General features: G+C 42.7%; 1 protein-coding gene across 3 annotated transcripts; it reads left to right on the forward strand.

The window, feature by feature from the left end:
* Window positions 1–1,275: 1,275 nt before the first annotated feature.
* On the forward strand, window positions 1,276–20,588 carry MRPS18A (mitochondrial ribosomal protein S18A). Of its 3 annotated transcripts, XR_005858083.2 has the most exons (7): window positions 1,276–1,399; window positions 1,655–1,686; window positions 4,810–4,914; window positions 11,292–11,415; window positions 12,191–12,257; window positions 15,343–15,660; window positions 20,092–20,335. XR_005858083.2 is itself a non-coding variant. In NM_001277624.2 (6 exons), the coding sequence occupies exons 1-6, from the start codon at window positions 1,300–1,302 to the stop codon at window positions 19,549–19,551; spliced, it is 435 nt and encodes a 144-aa protein (NP_001264553.1). In that variant the 5' UTR covers window positions 1,276–1,299; the 3' UTR covers window positions 19,552–20,588. The 3 variants fall into 3 exon arrangements, 2 of the variants coding, with proteins under 2 accessions (NP_001264553.1, NP_001264552.1); NM_001277624.2 differs by lacking the exon at window positions 15,343–15,660 and having other exon boundaries at window positions 19,545–20,588; NM_001277623.2 differs by lacking the exon at window positions 15,343–15,660 and having other exon boundaries at window positions 20,092–20,588.
* Window positions 20,589–20,594: the final 6 nt, after the last annotated feature.

Here is a 20,594-nt window from a genome sequence, read left to right on the forward strand (position 1 = left end):
GCAAGTGGAGTACCTAATGTTATTTGAACTATTATCATGTTGGTTGCCTCTGTCAGATCAAAACCCACAGCGCTGCTTAAAGTCACTGAAAGTCAAATGACATGGTGAAGCTCTTGAACAGCAGCCAGCCCTCTCTGTCTTCTTATCTTTCACCATGGTGTGCCATGGAGCACCGTGCTCCTACCAACTGTTGGTTTCTGTTCCACTGAAACAGTCAGCCCTTTAGTTTTCCCCTTCACTTGAGACAAATAGAGGGAACTGGGTTTAATTTCAGACGTTGAATAAACTCTCCTGTCGGGTTGTAACAGCCAAACTCCTTCCATTAGGATAAAATCCACTATATAAAGAAAATCATAAAAATGTGACATTTCTACATCACAGTGTTTAGCAATGTTCCTTTTCCTCATAAGGAAATGATCCTCAGACTGGATGGCAGTAAATATTTTGTTTGGCTCTTATTTCTAAGCTTTTGGACAAGCTGAAAATCACTCTGCTTCTAGAGGACATTATGTATAGCGTGATGCAGCAAGAGAGGAATAGTTATCTTCTGGTTTGCATTCTTACTCAGTTAGTTCTCTGAATAGCTGGGATGACCCTGTTTTCATTGCTTGGCATTGAGCACAGAAAGTCCGGTCAGAATCCCTGCCTTCGTTCAGATTTCTTTGGAACAGTCTTGGAGTTGTGTACTTAGAACTGCCACAGAAAGGGATTTCCATTAATTTTCTGGTTTGGTAACCCATTCTACAAATTAGAGATGATGATAGCACCTGGAGAACCTGCCCAGTTTTATCAAGGATTACAAAAATAGAAAGCATAGTCCCTTGAGAAGCATTTGCTTTCAAACTGGACTGTAACAAGAAGCACGTGTGACAAACAAAAGGAAGGTGATGAAAGACCTCCTGAGGTAGGATGATCACAGTTCATTTCACATTTTGTTGTATGCTACATTTAGGTCACAATTTATATTTTACATCACATTTTAGCTAGAAACTTACAGAAAAAAAATGTACATAATGTCTTGCATGAGCACTGTAGACCGCTGGTACAAGCAAATAGCATCGACACACATTTATTTTCAGCAAACAAACGTTTGAGGAAACTCACTTTATGAACTTTGCTATCGGTTATAGATCAACTGAAGAGTCAGGAGAAGCTCAAAACAGCAACAGCCCTTCTCTTCATACTACTCTTTCCCCTCAGGTGATAAGGGCGGGAAAGAGCCGCGCCTCAACATGGCGCCGGAGAGCCCGCCTTCCCGCCGGCGGAAGCGGGAGTGACGGCAGTGAGGGCGACGACAAGATGGCGGCACCCAGCCTACTGCGCGGGGCGTTCAGGCGGTTGTTCGCCGGGCTCTGGGGAAGCGGCTGGGTTTCACCACCGGCCAGAACCCTCCGGGAGGGTGAGTGCAGGAGTGGCCGTCGACAAAGGGCTGCTCGGGGATCGGGGCAGTGCTCCGGGATCATTCTGTACCGCCCCGGCCCCCGGGCTGCCTCTTCCTCTGGTCTCTCACCGTGGTGGAGCATCGCTCTGTTTCACCACCACCCCACCACCTAGTGATTTTTTTCTTTTTCTGTTTTTAATTTTTTTTTATTAAGGAGGAATGAGTCTCATTTTGTTTTCTTGTCTTTTTCTCCTTTATTTTTGTTTTGTGTAGTCGTGGAGGTGACTGAAGGCAACACGACCATAGTAAGTCTCTGTCCCTACTTCTTTCCCACTAGCATCTCATGCTGTTAATTCTTTCTGCAGAGGGGAATAAGCCTGTTGGCTCCAAAAGGGGGGAGGGTGAAAGGGTCGGCTTTCTGCCCAAACGACATCGCAGCCTGTGAAGGCCAAACAAAGAAAGGAGAGCGTTACAAGTGTAGTTAAGCTGGTTGGCCACATAAATGGTTTGGCCACAGAAAGCCTAGGTCGTCACCCTGCTGCTGGCGAGGTGATGAAGGGCTCTGGTCAGAGCTACCCGGACCTCTTGTGTGGTAATGCTCTATAAAACTGGGAGCCCTGACACTTGACATCATCTCAGCCCCATGGTTAGCGTGAGCAGGCCTGATAAAATTTTGCCTGAGTGCAGAGTTGTTCGTTGCCAGCTGTCTGACACATGTGCCACTTGCCTTTGATCTGCATTGTGTTTGTTAGTCACAGCATGTGCCTTAGCAGCTGCTGGTGATGTTAAGGTTGCCTTTCGTAACGTGTCCAATGAGAAAAAAAAAACAGTGGAAGAACTGATTGTCAAAAGGAAGGCTCTAAATAAACAAGTCTTGAGGTTTCTCGTAAAAAAAGAGCACTCTCTCAGCTATTATATAAGAAGGAAAAATGCCAAAGCATGTCAAAGCAAAGAATTAACATTTTGCTTGATTAATCCCATCTGATCTGTTATACTTTATCAAGAGAAAAGCACTGAAATAAATAAGGATGGGGAGCAAAATTCCATTGTTCTGCTCGTGTTATGTATGCCAGTAACTATATGTGTCTTGAAGAAACGCAGTACAGACACTTTGAAGTGTTTAAATATCACTGGGAGAGTAGAGCAAGAATTATATATAAATGAAGATTGAAGGGACTTTTTATTTTCTTTCCTTGCTAGTGAGACAGGCAAAAACTGACGGTTCATACATTTAAAAGTCTGGATTTCCTTTGTGTCATGTTTGGATTTGCAGATGCTGTCATGTTTGAAACTTGAATGGAGTAGGTTACTTATATTTTAGATGTATAACTTTTTACACTAGCAGAGTCCTCTAGAAAAAAAGAAGTCTCAACTTCCTGTCCCTTTGTGCATCATGGGGAAGATCTGGATACTTCTGCTGCATAATATGAGTCAGTAATAATGCATCAACGTATGATTCATCCATGCTCATAGATGAGAAAATCTTGTAACAAATGATGTAAATTGATCAAGTAAAGGACTGGTGGATTTCTCAGTGTAACCTCTGGTCACTCCATTTTTCCCATAAACCCAACATCAGGTTTTTCTGAATCCATCTGCGTGCTCATCTTCCTATGAACTCTTGTCTTTAATCAGTATCGAAGGAAATGTTGGACATGAGCCAGGTGAATGAATCCTAGAGGAATTCAGAATTCATCAGCATACTGAGAATGTCAAGCCTTTGTATCACTCTTAGGTCTGTAACAGGAAAATAATAATTCAGTGGGTTAACAGTATGATAGCCCTCAGTTATTGGTCAATAATTATCCAAACCTGTATGTTGAAATTGATGCCAAGAAAAACTGACGTAGCATTCTGATTATTTTTTTTCTCATTCACTTCAAGGTGAAATTACAGTCTGAAGCCAGACCGGCAAGAATCAATGAGACTCTGAGGGAATCAGACATGCTGGCTTCCCCAGAAATAATTTTACCAACAAATAGAAAGTAGATACTGACCTGTATTTTATTTATATATATATATGTGTGTGTATGTCTGTATATATATGTATATATATATATACATATTTTTATATAATTTTATTTTTTTAATGGAAAACTTTCTGTTGAAACTGGGAGGAGTCTTGAGTAAAAATTGAGAGTATTCTCTCTTTTTGGGGTATGGAGATGCTTCAGTGACAAATATCCTACCCATTTGCCATCGCTAGACAAGAAGGATGCTTGATGTAATATCTTACCATGGCATTTCAGATGGATGTCGGTGTCCCACACATACTTAGAGAAAATGTCATGGTTTTTTTCTTCCCAGGTTTCCAGACTCAGAACTTGCCAATTCAAAATAAATCCGCTTCTTTTTTTTTTTTTTCTTTTCTTAAAAGCAAATATGTGTTCATCCACAGTGTGGGAGTCTTTAATTAGATACTTGAGGTTTCTTTTTAAACTCTCTGTTACTTGAACTATTTGACCCTAGCAGTTGGTGTTCCATATGTGGTTTTAATCTTGACCAGAAATTTTCTTCTTCCAGAGCATTTTGAAGAAAAACTCACTTTGTCTTTTTTGTCTTTTCTGTCCGTTCAGCTGAAAGTTGATAGCTCTTGCTTCTGTTCATATAAGTCCTCAAGAAAGGACAAGTGCATGTTTATATAGACATCATATTCCTAACATATCTACATTTAGAAAACAATTTTCTCAAGTTCCTCCCACACACACCTTCAAGATTTCTTTGTATGTTACTTTTAAGAAAAGTTGTGTGTTACATGTCAGCATTTTGTAGTGACAGTGGAAAAGAATGCTGAGTAGTCTCCCAAAGGAATTGTTCAGGGAATTAAACTAGAAAAAATATTAGCGTAATCTTAAAATTAATTTTAAAAAGAAAGAAAAAAGCACACAACAGACATCTTCCAACAGTCCTGTCTGATTTTTCCTCATAATTTTTCCTGTTGGTAGTTTATAATCTAGCAAGCCTATGCGTGTTTTGGTCCACAGCACACATCTGCTACTCTGTGGTACTCTCATATTCCCAGCAAAAATATTTAAGGCTTTTGGCTAACAGATTGCTACAATTGCAAGGCATAGTGGTTCAAAGGAGTACCACAATAAATGGAATTCAAGCAAGAATGAGAACTTCACGTTAAGTGTGTACTAGTTTAGATTTAAATAAAATATATACAAGGATTTACCAAATGGTTTTTGGTGCCCCTTGGATTTATTTATTTTTTTAATCCCTGTTGTCTTTGCATTCCCAAAGTGCTCACTTTGTCTATATGTGAGTGAGATGTATAATGCAAACCCCGTCCCCCTTACATCTGGACAATACTGGTCAGCATACCGTAGACTTGATGAAAGGTCCTCTTCAAGTCACAGAGGAAGTTAGGTGTCTGTACTATGGAATCTTTGCTTGTTCACTGTATTCTTTGACTTGTTTCTTAGATTGAAGGGAAAATTATAGAGGATACTGAAACACCAACACCTCCTAACCCCTCTGGCCAGTGTCCTATCTGTCGCTGGAACCTGAAGCACAAGTACGATTATGTGGTAAGTTTAATGAAATAGTATTCCCCACAGGTGGATAAATGTTGCTCTTGAATGTAGTGTACTGCACAACCTGCCCCTTTCTTCTTTTGCTGGGTGTAGTCAAAATAGGCAATTTCATCTCTGCTTCTCTTGAGTGTAACAATAATAACTTCCTACATAGTAATTGCCTGCTTTGGCTGATCATATTCCTTGGGAAAAAAAATGGATTTTCTCATATCAAGTAGGAGGTTTGGAATTATGCGCATGCCTATTACTGCTGACCATCTGATCCTAGAAGCTGTATTTCTAATGTGCTTAGCTGCCCTTCAGCATTGCGCTTCTACGTGAACGGAACTGGAATGCAATGTTTAGCTATCAGATTCAAGCCTGTTGTAACACCAGAGAGGCCAAAAACTTGATGAAATCAATTGTGTACTCAAGCACCATGGTTTTATGGGTCATTGTTCTCAAAGGTAGTAACTATTCTTTATGCACTTTAAAGCTCCTGATGGATATGAGGTAGAGCACACATGCTTACTTCCCTTTCCCCTTAGCAACAGAAAAAACAGATTTTGATTGATGTCTTTTGCAGGAAATGCTAATGAGAGTATTAATAACACTAAATGTGGAAAATGACAGGGAAAGTATGTAATTCTTTAAAGCAAAAGCACCATAGAATAGGGAGTGTGAGGTAGAAGATACCGAATGGAGCCTCACCAGGGGTCATTCAAACACAGAGTTCATAAAAGGACTTAGTGCCCCCAGCACGCTAAAATCCCAGTGCTGGAATCAGGAAAGAAAACCAGACAAGAACATGCTGTTACTAAGATAAGGTAACAGAGAAGTCAGAACAAGTTAATGCCAATAGGATTAGGATGAATGAGATACAAATACATCTGGAGGAAAATAAATACTTTTGAGAAGGGAAGACCATTAATGTGAGAGGAACTGAAAGCCCTGTTGGCTGCAGATTGACTGAGCTGCTCACATGCAGTCCTAATGCACGCAGTAATGAAAAACTGTTTGGATATCTAGGTACTAATGACAATCTTGCAAATGACTACTGCAAGGCAACGGGGAAAAAAACTAAACAGATACATACTTAAGCAGTAGAAATAACTTAAGCATTGAACTAGGTACAGAGCAGTAGGCCTGGCTTGCATGTAGCCCCAAGATCTTAGGGGCTTTAATATATAACAAATATATTACTTGACTTTGGAAGGATTTTTTTTTTTAACATATGGAAAAGGCCTAAGGAGTGACCAAATGCTCTGATCTGAGTGCTGCCAATGATTCCAACTCAAGTATGGAAAGTGCTGGAGAACGATCTAATTTGTTTTATGTTGCCATGTTTGAATGCAGAGATTTCTTGGAAGACGCACTTCTTTGTGGTTGCTAAACTTAACTATGTTTGAAGTAAACCAGTCACACTGGAAAATAGTTTTCAAAGGGTAATTCAGTGTTACACGCAAGTAAATATAAGGAGTCAGCAGTATTGTGAACTAGCTAGCTCTACACATTCCTAGCAAGTATTCCATGAGCCTCACATGAGGAGCTGCAGAGAAACTATAAACTGATGCTTAGGATTGAAATGAGCTATTGCAGAGGATCAAATCTTGGAAATTAATATGAAGACATTTTCTACTGCTGTTGGCAGTAGTGGACTCGGTTGCGCAGAGATAACAGAGCCACTGAGATCCAAAACATTGGTTTTAGTTAATGTAGTGCTGCAGAGACCGTGTTCCAGGATTAGAAGTAGACTGTTAGTCAAGCATTACCTGCGTTTTTACTGTGAATGAAGATTACGCATTTCTTCCATACTGAAGTTCAGTTTGATTCTTAGATCCTGGTTTCTGCTGGTCATGTGAGAACCAAAAGTGAGGAGAGATCCTGCAGCCAGAAGTATTTAGAATCGTTGTTGAGGCTGTTCCCAAAAATCGAGGAATCCTAGATGTGTGTCCGTCCTGGCTGTTGCGTAGTTTCTGAATGTTTATGTTTCTGAGTATATACATCCAGTAGTCCTGCTGCAGAGCAGAGGAGAATCTGGACAAAAAACTGAAGATAGTAGCATGAACTAGCATATCTGAGTTGTAGCATATTCCTGCCTCGGTATTTAGAGCTATTCCTCCACGGGGCTGATACGAACTGGGAAAGTTTCAGTTCTGGAGTAGATCACCTCTTCTGCTTGAATAAGTTTGTTATATGTTTGAATGCCAGTTGAGAATTTATGGGCTTTTAAATGTTAAGGTGAATACGACCTCCCTTTTCTGCACAAAAGCTCTCTGCTATTTTTCTATGCTACAGCAGCAATGACTAGCAGAATCTTGAAGTGCTCAAACAATAAAGGGCAGACACATTACTGTGTGGGTAATTAAATGGTGGCACAATTTACTCGCTGGTGGTTGAATTATCCTAAAAGACAGTAAATCGAGAACAGCTATTTTTGTTAAAGACACAGGCTAGTTTATAAAGCATAAACTATAACCTGTGTTTGGTAAGAGATTAGAATAGATGGATCACAGTGGTTCTTTTGAGATTGATAAGCTGAGATCAGTCAGTTGCACAGAAGGGAAAGTGTGAGCTTTTTTGCTTGGGACGCTTGTAATTGGAATGAATAAGGCACTATGAAAAGGGAAGTGTTGAATTAGCCCCTGAGGGAGCTGAGTAATATGACCTCATAGGACTTTCCTTTTGTGATGGGCAACTAGCACAGACTAAAGTAGTGGCATAATGAGTTACTTTAGCTGTCGGAGAACTGGGGGACCAATGTCTCCTAAGTTATTAATCAACCAAACAGGCATTGTGAGCACTCTCGGGTCATGATTCCAACTTGCTTCAGCTGTGGCGTGGAGGGCTGCAGTTGTCATTGCCAGTTCAGTCCTTAGCCTCTGCTGAGGCTCAGGATAAAGGGGCCCAAGGCACAGATTCCCACAGTTTGTGATCTCGGCACATCTATCCACTAAAAACTGAGAGTTGATTTTATTTTTTATTTTTTGTAGCCATTGGAGATTTTAAAAAATAAAATGATTTTGATCACTGTCAGGCAACTGGGTTGGAATCTGCAGTCTTCTTACAAAATATCTACAGGATGGTGTACAGCTCCCAGGAGTAAGAGTGAAAGGAGGAAGTATGTTATTGTGTAACTGGAAATAATGACTTGGCTGAGACAACCCAGTAGTAATTTGGCTACGCAGACAAATCTTATTGTGGTAAGTGGAGGTTTTAATGAATTGCATATAGCTCGTCAAGGACCTTGCTTTTCAGAATGTCTGCAGATAGTAAAATGCAGAGATGCCTCTGCATTTCAGTTGCTAAACAAAACACTACGTATAGCACATTATTGGGAATGGATAGCAAGTTTATCCAGACCTTTTAGAGGTGAAGGCTAAGCTTGGTTTTTGGTTTTTTTTTGCTTTTTCTCCTTATCCACTTCAACCATCATTAGTCTGAGTTAGGCAGTAAATATGTCATCTTGCTTTAGCAGCAATTAGAGGAAACTGAACTGCAAACTTTGTCTGTTAGCCCTAGATTAATTCAATCCAAGTTGTTTTCATTAACTGCTGCAGATTACAGGGGTGGGAATCTGGGTCCAGCCTCGTGGGAGCTGTCCAGTGATTAAAGCAAAGCTGTGGTTACAGGCTTGGCTGTCCATTAGCACAGAATGTGAATTTCATGGAACATGACGGCACCATGAGAACTTGCCAGACATATTTTTTTTTCTTTGACTCTTCTGCATACTTGCACGCTTCCCTCCACAGCTGCCCCATTAAGTTGGCTGTACCTGTCTGCTTTCTCCCAGTGGTGAGATGCATCTGTGTGATTACAATGAGAGAGACACCTGGTCTGTTAACTGTGGGAATCTTCAGAAATGGACAAACCTTCTGTCAAGTATGCAGTATTTTAAGCCAAATGGCATGAGCGTGATTTGAAGCTGTAGCAGTTAGGATGTAGGCGATTTCACTTCAGAAATGATTGCCACGCAGAGCTGGTCAGCTGATGACACTGTTGCTCAGAGATAATAACAAAGAATGGATTTTCCTGATTATTTTTTTTCCAGTGGAGAAAAAGAACTATCTCCCTTTACTTTTCACCTCCCCCCTTTGCATGGAAATATTCGATAACAGCCCTGTGACTCCACGAGGCGTGGTGGTAATATGAGAAAGCACTTGGACCACACACACCCTTCACTAGAGCTTGTGGCCTCCTTAGGCTTTCACTGTAGCAAAGACTGAAACAGCCTTAAACTTGCCATCATCTCCCTTTTCCCTCTTTCCCACAAAGTAATGCAAGCTAGCAGAAAAGCCTAAGAAGTTTTTCATTTCCGAGGCGCTTTGAGCTGAACAGCCCTTTCTTGCTTAGGGAAGTGGTATGTTTGTGCTAAATGGCAAATTGAGGTGTTGGTGATTTGGAGAACTGGGTAGCTAAAGAAGATGGAAAAAGGGGGATGGAGTCTTGCTTTGGTTTCCTGGATCCAATCCAGTGCATTTCAGGAGTGGCTGAAAGTCAGTGCCCTTGGACTGCTTGACTGGCCCCTGCCCAACTTCCACCAACGCAGCTGGCACCAACTGATCCTGTGGTTACTGTTCTCATTGGCAAGGCAATGCGCTAGCTGGACCGAAGACACTTCTCTTCCCTTTTATCCACAAATGGCCGCTTGAGAGCTTCCTGCTTGTTGCTCAGCTATGTTATTCTTGTTCTTATGATACAACACCACCGTGGATGGTGGATGATGAGCCATTTTGTATTTACAAAATGAAGGAGATGAATCTGAAAATTAGCCTAATCATGTTAGTTGGTAGAAAGGGAGCTAGGGAAGAGAGAAATTGTTTGTCGTGATCACAATAGTGAGGATGGGATTTGGGGAAAATAAACCTCTGGATTTTCACTGCAGCATTTGTATAACAGCATCTCATATTGCAGAATTGATTATTACTAGAAAGTCGTACTGAATTCCAGCAGTCCACTTCAGAGCTCAACTGATCTCATGCAGTAGGGATGGATTTATAAGACCAACATAGCTGTAGTTTCTGAATGCCCATTTTTATTCTACTTGTTTGTCTTTGCAATGGCAGTAAATGGAGGTAGGAATGTTTCAGGGAGCTTTTTGTAAAATGGAATAGATATGGAGTGGGAGAAGGTCTGCCTCTAACAGGCAGAGTATCAAGTGCTGATATACCTGGTTCAGATTCCTAGCATGTTGAAGTGTCTGCTGTCACGTCCCTTCCAGCCTGTAAGCTGCCTCTGCGTGGTCCAGCTACCTCAGCTATGAAAATGTTTACAGTAATGGAGAAGTAAACTCTCAGTTAGCAACAAGGCTGTGAACAGATGGAGAAAAACAAGTACAGAGGCCCCAGAAGCCCTTTGGGCCAACTTATGCAGACATCAGCACGTCAAAGGGGCCTGCCTACGTTGGTCTGAGGGGTCCACTAGCAGTGGTGGTGCGTGTGGAAGTGAAGAGCTGGACTGGTTTACTATGTACAGTTAATGGGACACTCATGCAACAGCTGTTGCTGCTGTGTTTAGGAATTTGTAATCCCAGACCTGTGATACTATCTGATTCTAGAGATTCCTTTAATTTTGTTTTTATTAAAAGTGCTTTACATTTCTAGAGCTCTTAATTAAGAAGGTCAACAGCAGTTTAATCTAAATGATCCTTGAATCTCAGCCAAACCCTCAGTATGTTTTGAGTGCTCCTTCTATGCAGTGTGGCTTTAACATCTCTGCCTAATGCATGCACACACAGGCAAAGAACTGAAAGCAGTGATTTATTCTATGAGGTCTTTCCTATCAGCACATGTTCTTTTCTTACAACAAGCTTCTTCGTGCAGGATTTTGAACCATTTCCCTGTTCTCCACCCCTCCAGAGAGACATGAGGGAAGTTCCACCATGGGAAACCGGACAAAAGTTTGAGGAATAGATAGCAGAGAACAGTCCTGCTCTGAAGGGAACAAGGGAAGGGCCAGAGGTGATCTAACATATCTGTGACCTTTAGGATAGCAGCTGTAATGGCGTTTCAAGTTGTGTAAACACTGTCCATCTGTAGGTCTTGTGTAACTGTGCCTCAGTACCTAGGACACATTATCTTAGCCAGAATCTTGGAGCAAGTGACAGTGAAGTAGTGGGGATTGCAGCTGACATCATGTGTTTACAGTAGTGAAGTCAAGGGAAGACTCAGACCATGTTAGTGACCTCACTGAGTTAAGCTGGCGGGCAAAGTGATGGCTAGCAAAACCCACTTGTTGACAAGCTGCATCTGAGATGTGTGGGAAGTATGCTTTGTTTTGTTCTGCTTTGTATTGAGTTCTGTACACAGTGTAAGGATTAGCACAACACCTAAGAATCACAGAAATTAAAGGAGCTATACTACATTGGTTTTGCCCTTTTCTTGCTTCTGCAGGATGTGTTGCTGTTGAGCCAGTTTATCCGTTCTGACGGAGGGATGCTGCCACGAAGGATCACAGGCCTCTGTTTGGAGGAGCACAAGAAGATTGCCGCCTGTGTGCAGATGGCACACCGTGCAGGTACCTAGTCTCCTCCTTCAGACAACATCTTTAGTTAGCAGGGTATAGAGCCCCATGAGAGGGCTCTCCCACCCAATTAGTATGATAGTGGGATTTCATCGTCTGGTCACCCAGCAAACCCATCGTGCACCAAGTACTGGGATGGGATGACTGAACAGAAAGAAACTACTTACTCTGCTTTCTTTGTGTCTTGGTTCCTGCCTTAGCAGTAGATATTTACTTCTCTAGATGAGTCTACCATTGCTGAAGGATGTGGGAAATATCTCAGTCTATAGTAACTAATGATTAAACGCCAGTTTCTGAAGCGACATGTTTTAGCATAAGCTTGAGCTTTTACCCATTAATGTACCTATCTCCTATCTGCCTTGGGAAGATCTTTGTTTTGACCTGGGAGCAGGTCCCAGATTGACACAGTCTGAGTATTATCCAAGTTAAATGGACTGAAGATTTTAATAGTCAGATTTTCATCCTGAAGGTGGAATCTGATTGGACTTCAGTGCTTTGTGTCCTCTCAAAAAGCCTCTTTGGTGAGCATAAGTCTTTGACGTGTATTTCCTCTCAGACAGTGTGTACACCAGAACCTCCTAGCTTCTCTCTGGCTAGAGTGCAAGTTCAGCAATGGCAAAAGAAAGAATAAATACTTTTTCTGCTCTAGTTGTGTTTTAGCAGTAGGAGTGTGGGTTGCCTGGCTTATGAGGTATAAGTAACTTGTGGATGCTACGGATGCAACAAAGGCACTATAAAGTATTCTCATGCCTTTCTCTTTCTATTTCAGGTTTGCTGCCAAACCACAGGCCTCTACTTCCTGAAGGACATGTTCCCAGGAAACCCAAGTTGAACAGGTGAATAGTCTTGTCTTTCCATGTCTCTCTTTTTCAGGAATAGGTTGGAAGAGGAAAAGCAGTTCCTTATAACTGGCTAGAACATGCCTTAGGCAACAGGTCTTATAAAGAATACATATCTACTGTCATGACGTACTTCCATTAGACTTTTAAGGACAAACTGCATCTTGTTCAATCAGTCTACCCCCACAGGATGAATGCCACACATTAGTCTGCCCTCCCTTCTTCAGCTGCCTCCTGTTCATTAATATTCAGTACGACAGACATGGAAGGCTGCCACAGAAATGGAGTCACAGCATCACAGAGTAGTTGAGGTTGGACAGGTACTGCGGAGACTATTTAGTCCTCACCTCCTGCTCAAGCAGGGTCACTTACTGCTGATTACCCAAGAATGCCCAGCCAAATTTTAAATATCTCCAAGGACAGACCATTCACAGTTTCTCTGAGCAGCTTGTTCCAGAGTTCAACCACTCACAGTTAAGAAGGTACTTTCTTAAATATAGATGACATTTCTTTCAATTTGTGCCCATTGCCTCTTGTCTTTTTGCTGGGCACCACAGAGAAGAGCCTGGCTGTCTTCTTTATACCTTTCTTTCAGGTATTTATAAGCACTGATAAGACTCTCTGAGCCTTCTCATGTCCAGAATAAACAGTCTCTTCTCCCTCAGCCTTTCACTGTCTGGCCCCCAACTGCACATGGGACAAAAGGGTGCTCAGGATGGGTACCAGCAATGTGTTGGGGGCTGAGCAGCTAGCGAGGGCCTGAGAGAAGCCTGTTTTACTCTGTCTCATCTCCATTTGCCCTTTTTGACTGCAAGCTGTGATTCGTCCTCAGCCTGCCCTTCCTGTGTAACATGCTGTCTTCCCCCTCCCAGGACTGAATGGCCCCTGGCCTTTGGGGGCTAACCGAAAGGCTGCTGTCGCCTTCTGCGCTTTGCTCAGCGTTAGGAGGTGCTAATCCCCTGTTTATGGCCTCACACTCTGTTTCCATGGGGATGTCATAGCGGTTTATGAACCCTGCATTAGCAAGCCATGAGGTTACCAGAGGCCATGGGGCTGTTGCTGGGAGAGCTTAGGCTGCAGGGTTTGGGGCAGTTGGAGTCTCCTTCCTGCATTTCAGGTCTGATGCTCTGCAATGGAGATCTGAGGCAGGCCCTTGGAAATGTCCCTGAGATGCTGGCAGGCTGTGCACTTAGTATCAGGGAGAATCAACTTGGAGGCCTCTACATTTGCTGCAGCCTTGTTTCCATCAGATACTTTGACTCTTTGTTGTTCCTGTATCTTAAAAGTCTTTAGGATTCTTTAGTTGCTGCATCTATCCAGCAGCTGTGGGGTGGAGCACATTATGTAGTTAGCATTCACACAACAACCCTGCGTATCAGGTTGAGACAGGAAATGGTAAATCCTGTATCTTGCTGGAATCACACTGGGACTCCAGGTCTAATGCCTTCAATTTTATAAATTGTTTCTTAGAATTTTAGCGAGAGCAAAGGATACTTCAGGATATGATCTACATGGAAGTAGGTGCCTCCACCTCTAAAATTAAGATATTTTAGTTAGTGATTAGTATCCACACCTTCCCTGCTGCATTGCTAGTCCTTCCTTACACCACGTGATTTTTTTCTTTCCAGCAAGGGAATGTAACAAGCAGATTGCAGATGGTTGAGGAAAAGAACAAAGCTATTGTTGAGGAGATGGAACAGCAGTGAAATAGGCAGTCTTTGGGGTCTGAATGGAAACAATGGAAGGGATCAAGAAATTTGATTGGAAGCTTTGGAACTAAATAAGTCCTGGAGCCAGGGTAGAGTGTAGGGGTACTTCAGGAGTGCATCTGTGGTCCTTTACAACATGAACTTCTCAGTCTGCTGAAAGGGGAAAATCTGTATCTCCTTGGAAATCTTATCCTGTGTGGCTCTATGAGAGTTTTAACTATGCCTGCCCCTACCTGGACTTTCCACATTGTTCTGTGGAACTGTAGCTCACACTGGTTGAAGCAGGAGACGTTAATTACTTCCTTCCTCCTGCCCTATGGGGGCAGGGTGGCCCTGCAAGGTTGGAAGGGTACCTGTGCTTGCTGAAGACATTTAACCAGTACTTGATTGAGGAATGAAGAATGAAGTTATTCTCATAAGTTTCCTTCGTAAATGACTTGTCCAAGCTTACATTCCCTTTGCCTATGTAACCATTCTTAAAGTCTTTGTAAGGCCATGGTAACTGGGGACAAATTCAACCTGTGGTGATGCCAAATGCAAGTGAGCCAGGAGGGGCAGAATTGGGCTGGGACATGTGAGTGAAGCCAGGTGCCACGTTCAGTGCCATGAGAACCTGATCAGGTCATCCTGTAATCTTGCCTGACATAATACTGGACTGCATACCCAACTGAGCCTGTCTCTTCACTGTATTTGAGGCCTGCGAGTTTTCAAGTGCAGGAAGCCTATCATAGCAGGTGCTGTACTGAACAGTTAGGTGATGTATTTTCTAATCTTTGAGCTTCAGCCTTTCTTGAGATCCCTATATTGACTGCTGTAGTCATCTTTATTTCTGTTTAAATGAGAGGTAACTCCTTTATTTTGCATTGCTACTGTAGCCCTGGGAGTGCCAATGGGGAGAAAATGAGCAGTCGTATTAAATGCAGTTGTATCAGATTGCATGTTGGGCTACTTATCCAAGCTTTTCCAAGACTAGAACACAGCGAATGTACATTCCCTAATGCTAGTTTGACCAGCCCATGTACCCTCCAGCTGAGCCTGCAGTAGTGGCTTCTTCCTTCCACCATCAGTGGGTCTGCTCTGTGTGTAGTGTTGAAATAGACTCTTCTGCTCTCTATCTCCTTCAGAAAGCCCTGACCGCCCTTTTAACAAGGATCAGGGATGCTGCCTTGCAGTTGATCTACTGATGTGAAGTTTGGATTTCTTGCTTCTCTGGAAGGTTCTTTTCTGGTGCTTACAAGCAGCATCACTATTGTATTTTCTGAAGTAGTTTTATTGTCTCCATTGTACATACTTCAGACATTCTCTCTTACATGCCCCAGAATTGTCTGCATATTGATATGAATTGACCTGTTTTGTACTGGGTCATTTGACAGGCAGCTTACCCCATTTCCTAACTTGTTTCTGGGATGCAAGAGCTAAGAGCAGAAGGCTTTTGGAAGCAGTGATCTGCTGATCCCAGCTCTAGCACAGAGTGGATGTGGTCACATCCATCCATCCAGAATGTAATGTAACGTAGAGAAGGAGATTGGGGACTGCAAAAGAAGGTGTAACATGAAAGTGGAATGCCAGTTTGGGCCATGCTCTGGCCATCATGGTGCTGGATGATGTGTGGAGCAGCTTGGGGTCAGGATTTAACTGAGGGTCACTCCGCAGCTCTCTGTTCTACTCCCTGCATTTGGGACGCTGTCCAGGTAAGACCCACTGTGGCATTCCTCATTTCTTGGATTTAGTTCTTTCTTTTCACATTCTGCCTGATTTGTTTTTGATGATAATAGCTCATGAATATTATTGCTTAACTGCTTTATTTGCTGTGGGCTCTTCTTTAGAAATATGGCCATCAGAGTATCTGCATCATCCATAAACTCTTCAGTCTACTGTCTTCTCCCTCTCTTTCATAACATTTCTCTACAGAACTTGGGCATTAAACCAATGAAGATTACCCCTGTCATTACAGAATTAGTCCCTATGGTTCATTTATTTGGCACACTCTGTGGCTTTCACCGTTTCCAAGGGTTGATTCTACAAGCAAACTTGTAACCAAAGCTTGTTCCCTCAGCTCCAGTCTGAGTTCTCCCTTTCGTAACTTCCTGTTGTTACTTATTTTTGTGTCCATTTATGCTCCAGCCTGGCATGTTCTAGCAAAGTGCTGCAGCAACACAATATTGTCACTAGCCCACAAGGTTGAAGACATTCTTAGGGATTTCACCAACACTATGTGGAGTGACAGGCTATTCGCAGATTCTAGGGTCGTGCATGCGGGCCACCACACACCAAAACCATTTGGGAAGCTGTCAAATACAGCTGCAGGCCACACTTCTGTCCTTGCTTTTCAGGAGTGGAAACCTGAACAGTTCAGCAGTTTTGTTTACAGCACGAAGGTTGCTGCCTGGATATTGTGGACTAACTATCCAGAACAGACACCAAGTTCAGGCCATCATCTAGATGCTTTCTTAACGTGAATATACCACTCTTTTCCTTCTGGCAGGCCCAAATTGTTGGTTAAAGCACAACATTTGGAAGTTGTTCCCTTTCCCACAGGACTAAAGGATGTCATATGTTCCCTGAGTCATCCGTACTCTTGTCAGCAAGACGTGCTGTACACGTGGAGTATGTGATTCTAAGTGCTCAGTTACTATTCCATTTTCAGCTTCCTACGGGAAGAACAGAAGTTGGCACAGCTAATATCCAGGTCAGTCCTTCCTCCGCATGAACTGGAGAATTTGCTGTGTGTCAGGGAAGAGGCAGGTTCCATATGAACTCCTCATGAATTATAAAGTTCTCAGGCTCTGCAGACACCTCTCATCCCTCAGAGCAGAATCTGGTTTCACTGCTATCAGTGTTTCGCTCCAGGAGCTTGTGGTTTCTCTCATTTGTATGGAAACTGTGTGTGCATAGCATGTGAATTCAAAAGAGCAAAGAGCTGGAGTGGCTGCAGGTGAGCAAAACCAAGGAGTGTCAAGGGAATGGATTTGGCAGGGAGGAGGCAGTCTTGCCAGCACTTTGATGGAGTGCTTCCCACACAGTCTGTAGCCCTCTGCCTTCTGCTCTTAATCCAAACAAGAGACAGACTGAAAAAGTTCAGTGAGGGTTCAGAAGTTCAGCTTGGAACCACACCAGCATACTTGGGCTGCACACCGGGCTGCAATAGACCTACATGTAGGTAATTTCTCTTACCCAGCACATAGAATTTCTGTGCTTATTTTTAGGTGTTAAGCAGCAGCCTCTAGGTGGAAAGGGTTTGGGGCCCTCCTGCTCACAGAATAAAATCCATGGAAACTGATTTCTACGTGCCACAGATATTTTAGGTGCCTGCAGTGACTGTGCCTGACTAATTACAGCTGTTTCCATGCATTTTATATCTTGCCATTTCCAATCAGGGAAATGTGACCAAGATTCCCGTCTTGCTTTATCCAAACTAGTCACTTATGTATCTGGAGTCTAGAGATTCTGCTTGTTCCCTGGGATCCCACCACGCTCAAGGTGGCTAGCAGAGCCCTGGGGTTGGTTGCTGCTCTCTCAGATTGCATTTCTTTCTGCCTTTGTCCAGAATGAGAGCTCTGCACAGTGAGATAACAGGTTAGGAGACTGCACACCAGCTGCATTTGTCATCCACGTGGAGGCTGTGTCCTGACAGCCCTCAGCTGATTGAGAAAATTTAGACCATCTGGTAGTGTAAGTCTGCAGGTTATGGTAAAAGCTCCCCAGGACAAACCAGGTGGCTCGCTACAATGGAAAGCTGGGTGACTTGGCTAGAGAAGGGTGCACAATTTCTTGAAACACTAGATTACATGGACAGTAGATTTCACAGGAAAGTCCTGTGTGCTGGGCTTTGAAGCTCTCATATATGAGCTTTGTGGATTCTTTACTCTTGGGGACAAAAAAAGAAATCTGTTCTGTGAAACAGTAGGAACTGGGGTTAGTAAAAAAGGAAAAGAAACTTTGTAGACTGAGTGCTCCCAGGCATCAGGCTTTTGCTATTGCTGAATCAAGGTTAAAAAAAAAAATTAGGACAAGTTTGAGTTTGGGACAAAGCAAGTATTAAAAGTGCTAAAAGCAAATGTGCTCCAGGAAGGGAAAGCGTCCAAATGTCTGTTTCAGCTAACAATGAAAAGCCCCAGCCTGCAGTCCCCAAAGGAAGCTAAAAGCCTGGACCAGAGGGCTGGATTAGACCTGCTCAAAGGAGAAATAACAAAAGCTTTAAAATCGGGCCATTACTAAATCCTCCTTCCTATGCAGAATTGGGGTGTGCACTTCCAGCCCCCACACAGAAACAGAGGGATTTCTTAAAAAGCCACTGTCTGTCTAAACCTGCACCCAGCACCGATGTGTATCTCTCATTCACACATTTGCTTCTCTCCCAGTGAGAACGTTTATTATCGCGGGACCACTTTCCTGTAAACATGCAGACATGTGACCAGAACTGCACTTGGCATATTGATGCATTAAAACAATTCCAGACTTTTTTTTCTTCCTTTGTTGTATCTGCAGTCTTGTGATATCAAAACTTGTGCTGCAGGCTTCCTTCCACAGCAAGGGAAGTGTGAGAAGACATAGCCCTATGTGTCTGTCAAATAACTCTACACCTTCTTCCAAAAAAAGCTGCCTTACATTGGCTCTTTGGCGGATTCCCAAGTAGGGACCTGTGTTTGGTCTCTCTGAGCTCCCCTTATGTTTGGAATGAGAGATGGGAGTCTCTCTGACTTCCTGCCCTCATATTGTTACGTAAGGGATTCCACTAATGCAGCAGCATAACATTAAAGTTCAAAAGGGGCTAATAGAATGTATTTCTGTGAGGAAAAACTGAACTTTGTTCCACACCATCTTTGGAATCCCTCCTGCCATCATAACTATCGTAAACTCCTGAAAACAAAAGCAAAACAGTTTGGAAGTGGCTTCATTTCGGTGGCAGGAACCTCTAAATGTGATCCATTTTTTCAATCTGTATTGTTCAGGATTGCTGGGGAAGAGAAGTACTAGGAAAATGTGTTGCTGTTACATAGTCTATAGCTGCCTGGCATAGCAAGCTTTCTTTGTAGTTCCTGGGAATCTGCCACATGCCTTCAAATAAATGCATTACATGGTCTCTGTCCAAAGTTCTTAATATTATTCTCAAATTTGCATGATGCAAATGAAAGGTAACAAAGCTGTTTTGGGGAGAGGATGACTGATTGAGGTTACATTAAGACCATGGGATTACTCAACACAGGCATGCAAACATCGCTGGATGAAGTTTATCAGTCTGTTCCAAATTCTAATTTGTTGGAGCATTGTTTGTGCAGATTATGCTGGGGTTTTACTTTGGATCTTTATTGTCTGAAAAGACTCTTCTTTCTCTAAGGACCTCCGTTCCCTCTCTACTGGTAGCAAAAGATTTAAAGCCTAACAAAACTCCAGGCCACCCAGCCGCAGGGTAAGATTTCCAGTAACCGATTCTGAATCTGAAATCCCCTGCCAGTTTGCAAAGCCAAGTCTAAGACTTCAAATGGTAAAAAAAGCAGAGGATGTTTGCCAGACGTTATTCCGGACAGAGATTTGCAGTTGCGATAATTCGATTATAATACCTCTTCCATTGCAGGTTCTGACTTCCTGCAGCAGCAAACTGGAATAGTATTATAAAGAGAATGCTAAAGCAAATTCGAGCATATGAAAATGCAAGACTGGGCCAGAATCCCATCCTGTGGAAAAGAAATATCCATTTACTGAAAGCAAACTAGTTCTTTTTTAGAGACTATTTTACACCGAACTTGGCCGTCGTAATTAGTTTGCCTTATTGAGGCAAGCTGTTGAAATGGCACCTCCTGTAGAGAATGGATGGACTCAATCTTGAACTTAGTTGCAATGAAGGGATTCAACACTGTTAGCTACAGGTGGACAACTTGCCAGGAGCCTGGAGATTACACCTGATTTGTTTCACATGACTGGAAGTCAGGCACAGCAGTTCCAGAGCAAATAGTCCTTTTCAGTGGTTCCCTTCTGAACTGAGAGAGCTCTGCTCATCATTACTGCTTCCATAAAGAGGCATGTGGAGAAGCAAAGGCAAGCAAATGAGTGTCTTCTGCTTTGACTAAAGCGTTTTTCAGTGATCGGTCTCAACTTGAAATACGTTTGTATTGTTTTGACAGGTATCTGACTCGCTGGTCCGTCAGATCTGCAAAGCCCATCTGGAAGAGGGGCCCTAAGTGGTGCAGAGTTCCCATGCCAGTTGGACACCTTCTTCTGAAGGATAACGTCAAATATATACACAAGCCGCTTTATTACAACCACTAGATTCCTGAACTGGCACAGTCAACGAGCACAGCTGTTTTACACTGTTCTGCTTTTTTGTTTGCAAGTTTGTCGGTATCTCCGATTTCCAAATTCAGAAACTCTCCTTAGTGCTCTGTATTGTCTCTGGTGAATGAGCTGCCATCTGTTCCTCAAGGAAAACACAGGATTCAGCAAAGCAGAATTCAACGTCCAGAATGATTTTCTGATGGAGAATGATGGAGAAAGCAGGGGGCAAAGATTTTACCTCAAAGCCAAGAAGGATCTGAAGGCTTCTGTGTCACTATAGTCTACTACTGGGTCTGGAAAGGTGGTTTCCTTCTTTTCCCAGAAATAAATGGTAATTCCCCTTTAATGTGTT

The sequence above is a fragment of the Gallus gallus genome, chromosome 3, assembly GCF_016699485.2.
Source record: "Gallus gallus isolate bGalGal1 chromosome 3, bGalGal1.mat.broiler.GRCg7b, whole genome shotgun sequence".
In the NCBI taxonomy this organism is placed as follows: Eukaryota; Metazoa; Chordata; class Aves; order Galliformes; family Phasianidae; genus Gallus; species Gallus gallus.

Bases quoted from the DNA above. Each gene is read 5' to 3' on its own strand.
- MRPS18A (NM_001277623.2), top strand. From the start codon at position 1,300: ATGGCGGCACCCAGCCTACTGCGCGGGGCGTTCAGGCGGTTGTTCGCC. The intron at 1,687-4,809 runs GTAAGTCTCTGT...CTTGTTTCTTAG, and splicing joins CTGAAGGCAACACGACCATA to ATTGAAGGGAAAATTATAGA. The intron at 4,915-11,291 runs GTAAGTTTAATG...TTGCTTCTGCAG, and splicing joins AGCACAAGTACGATTATGTG to GATGTGTTGCTGTTGAGCCA.